The 12015-nt window shown below is 45.6% G+C and overlaps 1 protein-coding gene across 1 annotated transcript in view; it reads left to right on the forward strand.

The window, feature by feature from the left end:
- The window catches only part of GARNL3 (GTPase activating Rap/RanGAP domain like 3), an 81199-nt gene that overhangs the window by 25503 nt on the left and 43681 nt on the right, over nucleotides 1–12015 (forward strand). Inside the window, exon 3 of the mRNA XM_016210988.2 lies at nucleotides 7912–7986. Within this exon, the coding sequence (XP_016066474.2) occupies nucleotides 7912–7986 (75 nt within the window). The remainder of the gene's footprint in view (nucleotides 1–7911; nucleotides 7987–12015) is intronic.

Below are 12015 nucleotides of genomic sequence, written 5' to 3' on the forward strand. Positions count from 1 at the left end.
TGTTGTGGCATCTAACCAAGTTGTGTGGTGATTTATCTGTTTATGTCTCTCTCTCCTCCTGGTCTTCGTGTTCCTCCAGGCCAGGGATCGTGTTGCATTTGTCTTTGTAAGTCCAGCAGTTAGTACAGGCCTGGAAAAAGAGGTTCTTGATAATGCTTGCTAGACAGACAAATGTTTAAACAGAGCTTCTGCGAGTTTAAATACAGGATTAAAATGGTCTAATTATACTGACTAATAATAAGCAGAGCATTTTCTATTGATTATATTATTATATATGCTGTTTAACATTTATTGAGCACTTCCTATGTCCAGGCACCTTTCTAGACTCATTACATGTTTTATTTTATTGAATCACCTCCACAAGCCTAGAAGTGGCTACAATCATTGTCCCCATTTTCAAGATAAGGAAACTCAAATTTAGAAAGGAAAGAAATAAGTGATCTGCCCTAGATCACAAAGCTAAGTGTGGATCTGAGATTGGACCTGGTCAGTGGAGTACCAAAACCCACAGTCATAGCTGCTCATTTCAAAGAGAGGAGGGGGGAGGATGGATCTGAAATATTATTTTGAAGGCACACTTTACGTAAACTTTCGGAGATTTTATTCTGGGTTAAAATACTGTTTCTGAGTTATATACTTGACTGTCTCGTGCACAGTGCATGGTAAACAGAGACTGCAGGGAGTCCTAGCCCTGCTTTAGAAGGAAACCGGCACCAACCCAAAGCAACAGCAATTACGCAGAGAGGAAGAGAATCTTTAGCTTTTGGAAAATTATGCATTTGTATTAATTTAGGAAATAGCCTCCTGTAATTGCCTATAATATTAAACTAGTGATACTTTTATTTACAGTAGTTAATGAATAATATTTTATGCTTCCTGTTTTTTATTTTTTTCTAAATTAATTTTTTCAATCATACAAATAGATGTTATTACTTGGATGTTACTTTCTTCCAGAAACAAAACATCTAATACATTGAACACTGTTACCATTTTGGCTGGTATTGGACCAAAGCCTCTATTCAGGATGTTAGATTACACGAGTTTCCGCTGTTTTTAGTGTATTTAACTCATTGAAGGAGTGTCAGCCTGAGACATGATTTGATCCTGGTCACCCAGCATTGCATCCTGTGCAGTAGAACCTCCCTATGGAAATGTGTGATCTGTCTGGTGTGGTGGTCTCATGTAGCTATTGCACTTGGAACGTGACTGAGTAACTGAATGTTTTTCATTTTATTTGAATTACTTTAAAATTAAATGTAAATGGTGCCAGTTGCTATAGTATTGGACAGTGCGGGGATGCTACAGCAGCCCTTCCCAGTGCCTGGCAGATGCCAGCCACATCATCGGGTTTGCCTTTTCCTTTTTCTCTTGGTGTGTGACCAAGTCAGATGTAAGACAAAATTAGGTAAAACAAAACGGAAGTCCTGCCCTCCTTTCCTAGCATTGCTGATGTTAAATACATGTTAACAACTCCCAAATTCTGCACCAAAACAAATGCAAGAGAATTGGGCTCCTTCCTCCTCTAAGGCTCCACTGCCCTGCTTTCCTGTGAGTGAGCGGGCCCTGGGGGGGGCGGGGGGGCGGCTGCCCTGCGCCCCGTCAGGAAGCCCACTGGGCCCGGCGGCCTCTATGGGGTAGTGTTCTCACACCTTGATCAGTTCTACAAATAGTTCTTGGCATACTCTGGTTTCTTTCTCGTCTTAAAATGATTTTCATTGTGAATATTTTCCTAGAACATTTTTGTTTCATTGCAGTTTGGGGTAATACTTGCATAGTTTCATATAGCATCCCTTGTGCTTTTAAAAACCTCTCTCTTCTTAGTGGTTGTATTTCCTTTGTTATCACTCTGTGTGTGTGTGTGTTCTTTGCTTGTAAAATCAGACTTGCTGGTGATCTCTTGCATGTGTTTATCGATTCCACTGTCTTTCTAGATCTATAATTCCTGTCTGATCTTTTATTGATTCCCTGCCCTTCTTTCCTGGGTTCATCTCATTGTTCTTTATTGTATCTTCTAGAGATTAATGAGTAGTTCATTGTTTTTAATCTTTCTGGTTTAATAATGAAATCATTTAAGATTATGAACTTTACTATAAATATAGTATCTAGTGCATTATACGTTTTACTATATTCTGTTCTCATTGTTGATATCTGAATAGCATCCAATTTTAGTTTCCCTGTTTGACCCAAGAGCTTTTTCAGATGTATATTTTTTAATTCCCAAACTTTTTTAGCCTTTGATATGAATTTTTCAGTCAGTGGCAATATGCTAAAAAATTATCTGCACTGTTCCTGTTTTATAGAATTTATTCATGTTTGCTTTCTATCTAATATTTGATGATTTTTTAAGAGTTTAGTCGAGCCTGGCCGGGCTTGGCTCAGTGGTTGAGCGTTGACCTAGGATCCACGCGATCAGGGTTCGATTCCCAGTCAGGGCACATGCCCGGGTTGTGGGCTCGATCAATGACTCTCTCATCATTGATGTTTCTATCTCTCTCTCCCTCTCCTTTCCTCTCTCTGAAATCAATAAAAGATATATTTAAAAAAAAAAAAAGTTTAGTCAATGTTCTTAAAAGGTATATATTCTCTTTATTATTCCTCTATAAATTCTTACTGGTTTTTGCCTTAACTTATCAGAAAGAAACATACTAAAATTTCCCATTACAATTATAGTTTTATAAACTCCTATTTATAATAGTTTTTGTTTTATAATAAGTGTCTGTAATTATTATATTTGGGGGATGGATGGATTTACCTATCCATGTACTATAATAATCTCTTTAAATTTGGTATTTTTTAAGTTCTACCATCTGATTTTATTATTCCCTCATCATTTTCTTTCCTTTTTTTCCATCTCACCATGAATATTTTTTTCTTTCCTTCCTCTTTTGTGATTATTTTATTGTATTTAATCTGTTTCATGCTGGTCATTGGATTTCACTTATGTTCCAATCTTCGAGTCTCATTTTCCTGTTAACAGGGGAGTGTAGCACATTCATATTTGTTGAAATGTCTGTGCTGTTCTTTCTCCCTGTTGACCTCTAGGGAGGTTCCAGGTTCCCCTTTCTCCACTTCCACATTGTGCCCCCTCCCTCACTTCACCGTCAGGAGTGCGGATCCTGATTGAGCAGATTAAGAACACATCTTACTGAACTCCTGTGTGGGCAGAGCTGCATTCACAAAGGTCAGAGCACACAGGGGAATGTACTCTTTAGACACTCCTCCCAGAAGAGTGACAAAGGGCCGGAGATGCTCCTATGTGAGGAAGCCAACAGCTCCCCCGCTCTGCTGGCTTCAGAGTGGGAAGATCTCAGACTGCCTTGCTCTCAACTTTGTTTCTAAACCGTTCAGGCCAGTCTACAAACTGATTTTCTAATTGACTCTCTTGGGAGCATTTTTTCTGAGTCTCTAATTTTTGGTTCAGTGTGGTCACTGTGAATGTGGTCTGCATTTCAAAATTCAGAAGCCATGCTTTGCATCTTGAAAGCTGATCACAGATTGTTCCATTTCATAGATCCACTATCCTTCCAAATCACTGCAATAATTAGCCGCTGCCTGAAATTTCCTTGTGTTTTTGCAGTAAATTTGTTGCAAAGAACATCTGCTCTGATACCTCAGATCAGGTTCCACGTTGTAAATTATGGACTCATCATAGGTTCGGTGATTTTTCTTTGTTCTTCCTTATAGGGTATATTAGTTGGCTTAGAACATCACATTGCAGTTAAGACAAGTTTATTCACTGCCACATCCAGCCAGACAGCCTGTCAGTGGGTGGCTCTGCCCCACACCTGCGGGCTCATGATGAATCCACTGTCTTCACTGTGGACGTCAAGGTCTCTTCAGTCATCAAGGTCCTGGCCAGTGGAGAGGGAAAGAAGGTGTGGGAGAGACATGCCCTCTCTGAAGGATCTAGGTCCCCACATGCCACTTGGAACTTCAACCCAGCTTTAGGTGGAGAGAATTAAGTCAAAAGGCCACCTGGAGGGAAACGTGGTCTAGCTCCAGTTCCGTTACTGTGGGATGTGGCAGGCATGGATTTTGGTGGCAGTCAGAACTCTGTACCATGTTGAAAGAGTTGGGGGAGAAGGTTCTAGGTAGGGCGGCATTGGCCATTGAGGTGGGTTTTGGAGACTGTACCATTCCTGAGCCAGATCTCCTTCCAGCGAAAGGAAGAGTTTATAGATTTTTATAGTTTTAATTGGTCGGATCAGAGGTTTATGAGAATAATAAAAGGAAAACTGCTGATAGAAATGGCTTCTCTGCTGTGTTAAAAGGATTTTTCCCTGTGGTGGTATTTTTTTTATCTCCTAGTTCACTGGAGTACTGTCTCTGTTCACATCAGCTGGCGTACCAGCCCTCCCCAGGCACCAGCCCTCCCCAGGCACCAGCCTCCAGGGCACCCTCTGCTCTATGAGGCCAGCGGCCTGAGCCAGCTGCGGCGGTGGGGGCTGCCATTCTGCGTGCAGCCCGGATCATTGTCCCAGTGTGACCGGAGATGGCCCTCCCACCCACTGCCTGGGCACCCACCCTCACATCCTCAGGCTCCGTCAGCATGAGCTCAGGGCTGCTAGCTTGACCCGCCGGGTTTGATTAAGTCACCACTCGGGCTGACTCCCCCTTGCGCCATGATTCAGGTTACTTGGCCTGTCTTTCACTTCGTTTCTTGTGTGAGTGATGAATTTCTCTGGTTTCCAGGACTGGCATAGATCTTCCTCAGTTTTATATTCCTTTGGTCATTTCAGTGGGAATTTGGCCATTGCCTATTGCCATATTTCTTGTTTGGTAAATATTTTGTGAATATCTATACTATGTCAGGCAGTGTGCTTAGCTGGGGGGTGGGGGGGAAGGCAGTGGTGAGAAGAAACATAGTCCCTGTCTTTGTGAAGCTTCTCAGGGGGGCGTAGAGGGAATGTGTGAGGAGAGACAGGCATGAAAGGAACAATCCACAAAGAAATGGAATCACAGCTCCGAGGATGCTCCAGGACTCACACAGCAGGCGCATTTCCCAGGCGCTGAGGTCAGGGAAGCCCATGCAGTGGGGCTTCGGGGAAACTGAGTGATGAGTAGGCGTTCACGAGGGGGGATGGGGGAGGAGGCATCCCAGCTGAGGGAGTGAGGTGTGCAGGTCCTCTGGAGGGGCGCTGGGATGGACGGGACTGCGGGCGATCAGGTTTGCAGTTTGCGAAGCCGCCTGGGCTTCGGTGTGAGGAGTGGGCGGGAGAGAAGCAACATTGGGTTGATGTATGGGCTGGCTAGGGGGTGGTTTCAGCCACCCGGGTGAGAGGAGATGGTGCCTTGGGTGAAGATGGCGATGGTGGAGATGGTAAAGGGGACAGAGTAAGCAGGTTGGCCTGAGGTCTGAGTTCAGTGTCTGGGTTTCACAATTGTAAGTTCAGAGGGAGCTAAGTACTTTCTAACCATCAAATCATCAAACATGTCCTTTTTTCCTTTCTTCTTCTTGGACCTTGTAAGCAAGATAAGCAATAAGCTTCCTGCTCTAATCTCAGCAAAGGAAAAGGGCGTTATTGCCTGTGCCTGCCAGTGCCTGGAATATGGTTGGTAGATGTTTAGTTTATATACCTTGTGTGAATGAATGAGTGAATCACTGCATGACTGTCCACTCTTCTTCCAAGCCTTCAGGCCCTGGATGAGCCCGGCCACAGTGAGGACCAGCTTTCCCAACCTCTGATTCAGGGTGTGTGCTCCCCTCCCCTCAGAGACCGATGTCAGGCATTAGTAATTGATGGCAGCTTTTTCCCCCCCAACCCTCGATGTGGCCTCAGAATGCTTCCCCCGAAGCCCTGGAGGCAGCCTATCCCAGTAACACTCGACTTGAAACCTATTTGCTATTCCCTCTATTTTAACAGTGAGTGGAAGCTCACAAGCAAAGAAGGAATTAACACTGAATCCTCTATGCTTCCCCTGCTAAAATGGCAGTAACCCCAGGAGACCTCAGTTCCTCATGCTCTGGTACTTTAGAATCAGCCTCTGTAAAGTTAGAAAACAGCCCACAAGATCCCTCACTTCTGACACCAGCTGCTGAGCTCGGAGGTCCCCAAGGCCACTCTCGGGCTCCATAATGTGCTATGAGACTCACAGAACTTGCTGAAAGCTGTCCAGGTCACTTATGGTTTATTACAGTGAAAAGATACAAATTACAGTGAGCCAAGGGAACTGACACATGGGACAGAGAGCAGGAGAGCTGATTCCAAATGCAGAGCTTCCAGTTGTCCTCTCCCAATGGGGTCATAGACACATTTAACTCCTCCTGGTAATGACCTGTGACAGTACATACGGAGCACTGCCAACCAGGGAAGCTCACCTGAGTCTTGGTGTCCAGAGGCAGATCTGATACCATGTGACCCAAAGGCCCCCATTATAAATCATTTTACTCTCCCATGACACTCAAAGTCCCCAGGTAAACACACTCAGGCAGGGCATGCCCAGGGCTCAGAGGTCACCTCCTGGAGCCGAGGGCAAAGGCTGACCTTTCCTGGGGCAGAGTCAGATCCTTGACTACACAGCCTGCCCCCTTCATCCTCAGTGTACCAACCGTGTACACTGCCATGGTCCGATGCCATAAATAGCTAAACATATATAAAAATCTTCTTTTCATTTAAAAAAAATATTTTGCAAGATAAGGATTAGGTATAAAAACTGGACTTTATCATGGGTGTTCCATGGAGGGTGGCTAGGTAGGGTAGTGGTTAGGCGAGGATAATGGGTTTCTGGAGTCCCACTGCCTATGTTCACATCCAGGTCTACTACGTACCAATTATGGGACCTTAGCTAGTTATTTTACTTTTCTCTGCCTCAGTTTCCTCATTCATAAATGAGAATAACAGTACCTACCTTGTATTGTTATTAGGAAAATTAAATGAGATAATGTTAAGGCAGGAAGGGTTCATGGCACATAGAAGCACTCAATAAATATTAGGTACAATTATTTTTATATTTATCATGGGGAAATATTATCAACCTTTTTCAAATAATTTTCTGTGGGAAAATTTTTAGTTTTCCCCTGAAATGTTTCCATTTTCACACCTTCATATCTCTCAACATGGGTGAAATGAGATGACAGTCTTTCTTAAGAAATTGATATCTTTTGACTGGGGCACTCTGGAGTCAGAGTGGTGGGAAGTGCCCCTTTGGGCAGCTGTGTCCTAGTGAGTCTGGGATATGGCAGATCTTTGCTGTAAAGCATGGGCAGACTTAGAAGGTTAAAAACAAAGGTGTCATTTTTCCAAGTTGCTCCTGAGCAATCTAGAGAATTTTAGAGAAAAGAAGTTAAATATGGAAGTCACTAATTTTAGAACTGATGTGCCTTGACCTCCTTTTGCTCATCTCTTTCTAGCATCGAGCCCCTTGACGTCTATTTGCAGGCATCGCACTGCCAGGGCTAAGTACAGTCCGCCTGCCTTGGACGGTACTGGTCAGCCTTTTGGAAACCGTTTAAAACTGAACGAAGCACAGGAGCTTTCTGCGATGTTAGCAGAGCCTCAGGTTCACGCCAGCCATTGATTGTTCCTTAGGCTTTCCTGGGCAGGCGGCTGCACTAGAGACTTGGCTTCCGGCTTTGCCGCCTGTGAGCTGCGGTGCCCGCATGTGATGTGTACTAAGATTGTCTTTCCAGGGAGCATCACCTTAATGTTTTTTGGCATTGGAATAAGTTCAACTTTAGAATTGATGCTGTTGTTTTCCACTCTTGCGGGTTAGGTGTTCCTCACTCATCAGCTCCCGAAGGCTGTGGGGCCGGCTGTCTGAGGACTTGGCCCACAGAGCTTCAGAGACTGTTAGCTGCTAGGCGGGGCCCCAGCTCTTGCTGGATTTGGCTTGCTTATAGGACAGATACAGACAGAGGGACATTGCCAGTGATGAGCTAGCTACCTAACTGAGCACTCTCTTGTCCCCCAGCTTATTTCCAGTGATGCTGATGGAGCCATCCAGAGGGCTGGACGGTTCAGAGTGGAGAATGGCTCTTCGGATGAGGTAAGGAAGCTCCCAGGCACGGTACTGCCACCAAACACATGGTTATGCAATACAGCACTGGGTAGTTAGTGACCTTTGCTACACAGAAGTCTTGCCTGAATGGAGTCTGGGAGGGTAGACAGAGCTCTTCAGCTTTGCCTGAAACAGACCTGAAGGGAAATGGGTTAATCTTTGTAGAGAAGGTACTATTTAAACAGGGTGACACATACCCTTTAAAAGATCTATAAGAAAACCAGGTAGACACACAAGACGGGATCAAAGACAAATTCACAGCCACGACACCCTCTGTGAATGGCCCCTAGAATCCCAGGCTGGCCACTTTGTCACTGCCATGTGAGCCACCGGGGTCCAGGAAAGAGATGCAAAAAGTTACTGTGATTACAAAATGTCATCTTTATTCAGAGAGGGCACCAGGAAAGGAGGCCATTACTGTCCACCGGTCACTGGGCCCTGCCCTCATTCTGGGCTCTCCTGATCGTCCCTGCCAGGCCACAGGGATGTGATTGCTCCTCTTCTGTCTTTAAAACGTCCCCTGCCCACCCCATCCCTCAGGGTCCCCCCCGAACTGCAGAGCACAGTGTGAGTCCCCCAGTTTTTTCTCCTTTGCTGCCTCTGTGAGGGGCTGCCTAGCAGCCCCCAGCTCTGGCGTCAGACCAGCCTGGGGGTGAGCTCCAGCTCCCCCACCTCCTGCTTGTAGGACCCTGGGCAAGTAGCCCAGCCTTTCCGAACCTCGGGTTCTTCATCTCTGCAGTGGAAAGTGTCTCGGGATGGTGGAGAGGATCCGTGAGCTGAGCTTGGAAAGCCCTTAGCACTGTGCCTGGCATGTAGTGAGCCTTCAGTAAGTGGCAGCTGTAATAGTAACAGCAGGGTGGGTGCAGTGGTAAGGGTGCCTCGGAGCCAGCCCTGCCTCCCCACCGTCCCTTCATCGCGTATCTGGTGGAGGGTTAGGGTTAACTCAAAAGGCCCAGCCTTCCGGAAGCCATTGCCCTGCTTCACACTTCGCATTTGCCTTGATGAGCTGCCCTCTTACCTGGACGCCTGCCCTCGCCGTTGCTCTGTGAGGCAAGGAGGGCGGTTCTCCCGGGCTGTGCCTCTGAATAGGTGCCCACACACTTCTTGTCCAGAGTGACGTCAACTGGCCCACACAGAAGAAGGAACTTCCAGGGATGTTTGCCTCTAAAGCTTGAAAACAGCCCTCCCCAAGGAGCCCGGCTCCTGAGACGAGACAGTCCTGTCACCACAGACTTGGGCAGCCAGGGGGTCCCAGGAGCTAAGTCAGGAGCAGAAGCGATAAGCCCTCCTTTCCTCATGCTCAGAAAGCTAGCAGCCACCACGCTGAGTTTCTGCCTTGAAAACCTCAGTACCGGAGAAATCCTTCTGCTACCAAAACTTGGCAGAACTTCAGCCCAGCCCGAAATGAACAAACTCCTCGCCTTTCCTCACCCGCGGAGCACACTCGGCCCTACCAGCACCAGTGTCCAGAGGAAAGCCATGCCTCAGGGGAGACAGAGCCTGAGCCTCCACATGGCCCTAGGATCACCACATGGCCCTCACCCGGTGATGTCACCTGGCCCGGCCTGAGGACATGCTCTGGGACCCCTTGGGGGACTGGAAATCATCTGTGGGGCATGCTGGTCAGGAGTGGCTCCACTTGGTAGAGTGATTGATTTCACAAATCACTTGGTCTGCTGTATTCAGAACATGGGCCTGTCAGATGGCTTCTCCGGGAAATACGATAGCAAGGCTCAAATGTGGTTTCAGAGTTTGTTTCTGCCAGACCCTGAGCATGAGCACCCGATCAGAGCACGTGGCTGTGTTTTGTACTGACGGTCTCCAGTTAAAAGCTCTGGCCAGTGTTAATGCACAGCCTGGTAGAAGACCTGGACCTGAGACTCAGGGACACAAACAAGACCGGCTGCTCTGAGTTAGCGAAGTGGTTAGTGAACCAGAAGACTCTGTCACTCTTAAAAATGCCTAAACCCATGACCAAACAAAGGGCAAAACCATTTCACTATTGGGTTATTTTTGCTTTTGTCATTGAATTTTAAGAATTCTCTGTACAATATGGACACTAGACCCTTATCAGATATATGATTTGCTAAAATTTACTCTCAGTTTACAGGTTGTCCTTTCACTTTCTTGATTGTGTCCTCGGAAGCATGAAAGTTTCTAAATTCGATGATGTCTCCTTCATCTATTTTGCCTTTGTTGCCTCTCCGGGTTCCCACTGCCGTTCAGTTGGGCCGGTAACTTCACACTGTGTCATACGCACCACCCCCCTGCTGCTCCCTGGACACATGTGAGCTCATTAGTGAGCCTTTTATGTTGAACTGGGCAGAACTGAGCCCGGGCCCCCACAGCCGCCGAGGGGAGCAGGCTGGCCCCTGCCTTGCCGGGGCGCTCTCCCCTTTTTATGAAGCCTGATGACTCACTGTGAACCACAGCACCCTACCCCCACCCCAGTCTTTTTCACCTGTGCTGCTATTTAGCTGTGATGTGAGGCGACATCATGGTGTAGCAGGGATAATTCTGGAGTCAAGTGAACCTGGGTTCAGACCTCAGCTCTACCACTTACCATTTATGACAAGGTCTGTGAGCCTCCATTTCTACCTCGTGGGTAGAATGGGGCCAAGCGCCTGCCTTGTCGCAGACGCCCTTCCCTACCCTGTACTTTGTCCCTACAGTTTGTATTGGCATCTAAGTGTAGGGTTTTGCATTGTCCACTGAATCAAATCTCCTCAGTGTGTCCCGTAATCGCTAATTGTCAAGAGTTTTTTTGACATCTTGGTTCTGTCACCTGTCCCATTAGCCCACCCCCCACGAAGCTTTAGATTACCTTGTGCTTCTTCTGCCATCTGTGTGCTCATTCTGATTATTAATTAAAATGAGTGTGACCCTCGGTGGCTCGCAGGAGACCTCCCTTACAGCTCACTTGTATATCAATTAGTATCTGGCAGGGCAGGGCAGGGGACGGTCTTTAGCTCTTTACAAATCTACCTTCCTCAGCATCGGTACTGGGAGGATTCTCTGGAGGCTGTTGGGGGATATGTAAATGAGTACAGTCTTTTGGGAGGGCAATTAGCAGTAATTAAAAATGCATATAGCATTTAGCCAGCAGTTCTGCTGTTAGGATGTGTATGGTAGCATTATTTAAAATAGAAAAAACACACATCTGGAAACTATCTCAGTTTCCATCAGTAGAGGAGTAATTATGGAAATTATGGTACATTTATACAGTGGAATGCTTAGCAGCTGCTAGAAAGGTGAGGCGGAGATAGATGTGATACCATAGAAAAATGTTTCAGATAGAGCATTAGACAGAAAAGCAAGTTCCAGAATGATTTGTGTGATATCATCCCATTTCCTTAAAAACAACAAAGAGAAATAAATATGCTTGTCAGTATATTTAAAAGTTTCCAAAAGGCACCTAAGAATTGAATAGTAATTTCTTGTAGAGAATGAGATGGAGTCAGGAAAGGAGTTGGAGGACCCTGACTTTCCACTTTAGGCCCTTCTCTGCTCCTTACATTTTTATACATCTATACTCAGCTGCAGTGCTTAATTCAAAAAATCTGCATAGTTGTTACAAAGAACAAGGTAGGTGTATATGTACTGACATGGCAGTATTTCTGAGATATTTTCTTTAGTGAAAAAAAGTTTCAGTATAATATCTATACAACTGTCTCATGAAAGCAAATGATATGTATATATGGGAATGTGTGTGTATATGTATATGTGTGTATGTATATGTGTGTATGTATATAGGTGTGTGTGTATGAGTGTGGATGCGTGTATTTTTGTATAAAGTAAGCTCATCTTTGTAAATGCTTAAAAAGATCTGGGACTACCCATACCAATCTGGTAGTGTGGTTATTATAGGGAAATGAAGTGAGCTGGGGCGTGGAGGATGGGCACAGAGAAGAATTTTAATTTGTGATTTCATTTTTTTCAAGCAGTTTATATATATCTGCAATTCAAAAAATTTTCGTTTATTTTTTTAAAATCCGTCTTTACTAGCAGTGTGCTCTC

The sequence above is a fragment of the Miniopterus natalensis genome, chromosome 12 (genome assembly GCF_054644295.1).
Source record: "Miniopterus natalensis isolate mMinNat1 chromosome 12, mMinNat1.hap1, whole genome shotgun sequence".
Taxonomy (NCBI): Eukaryota; Metazoa; Chordata; class Mammalia; order Chiroptera; family Miniopteridae; genus Miniopterus; species Miniopterus natalensis.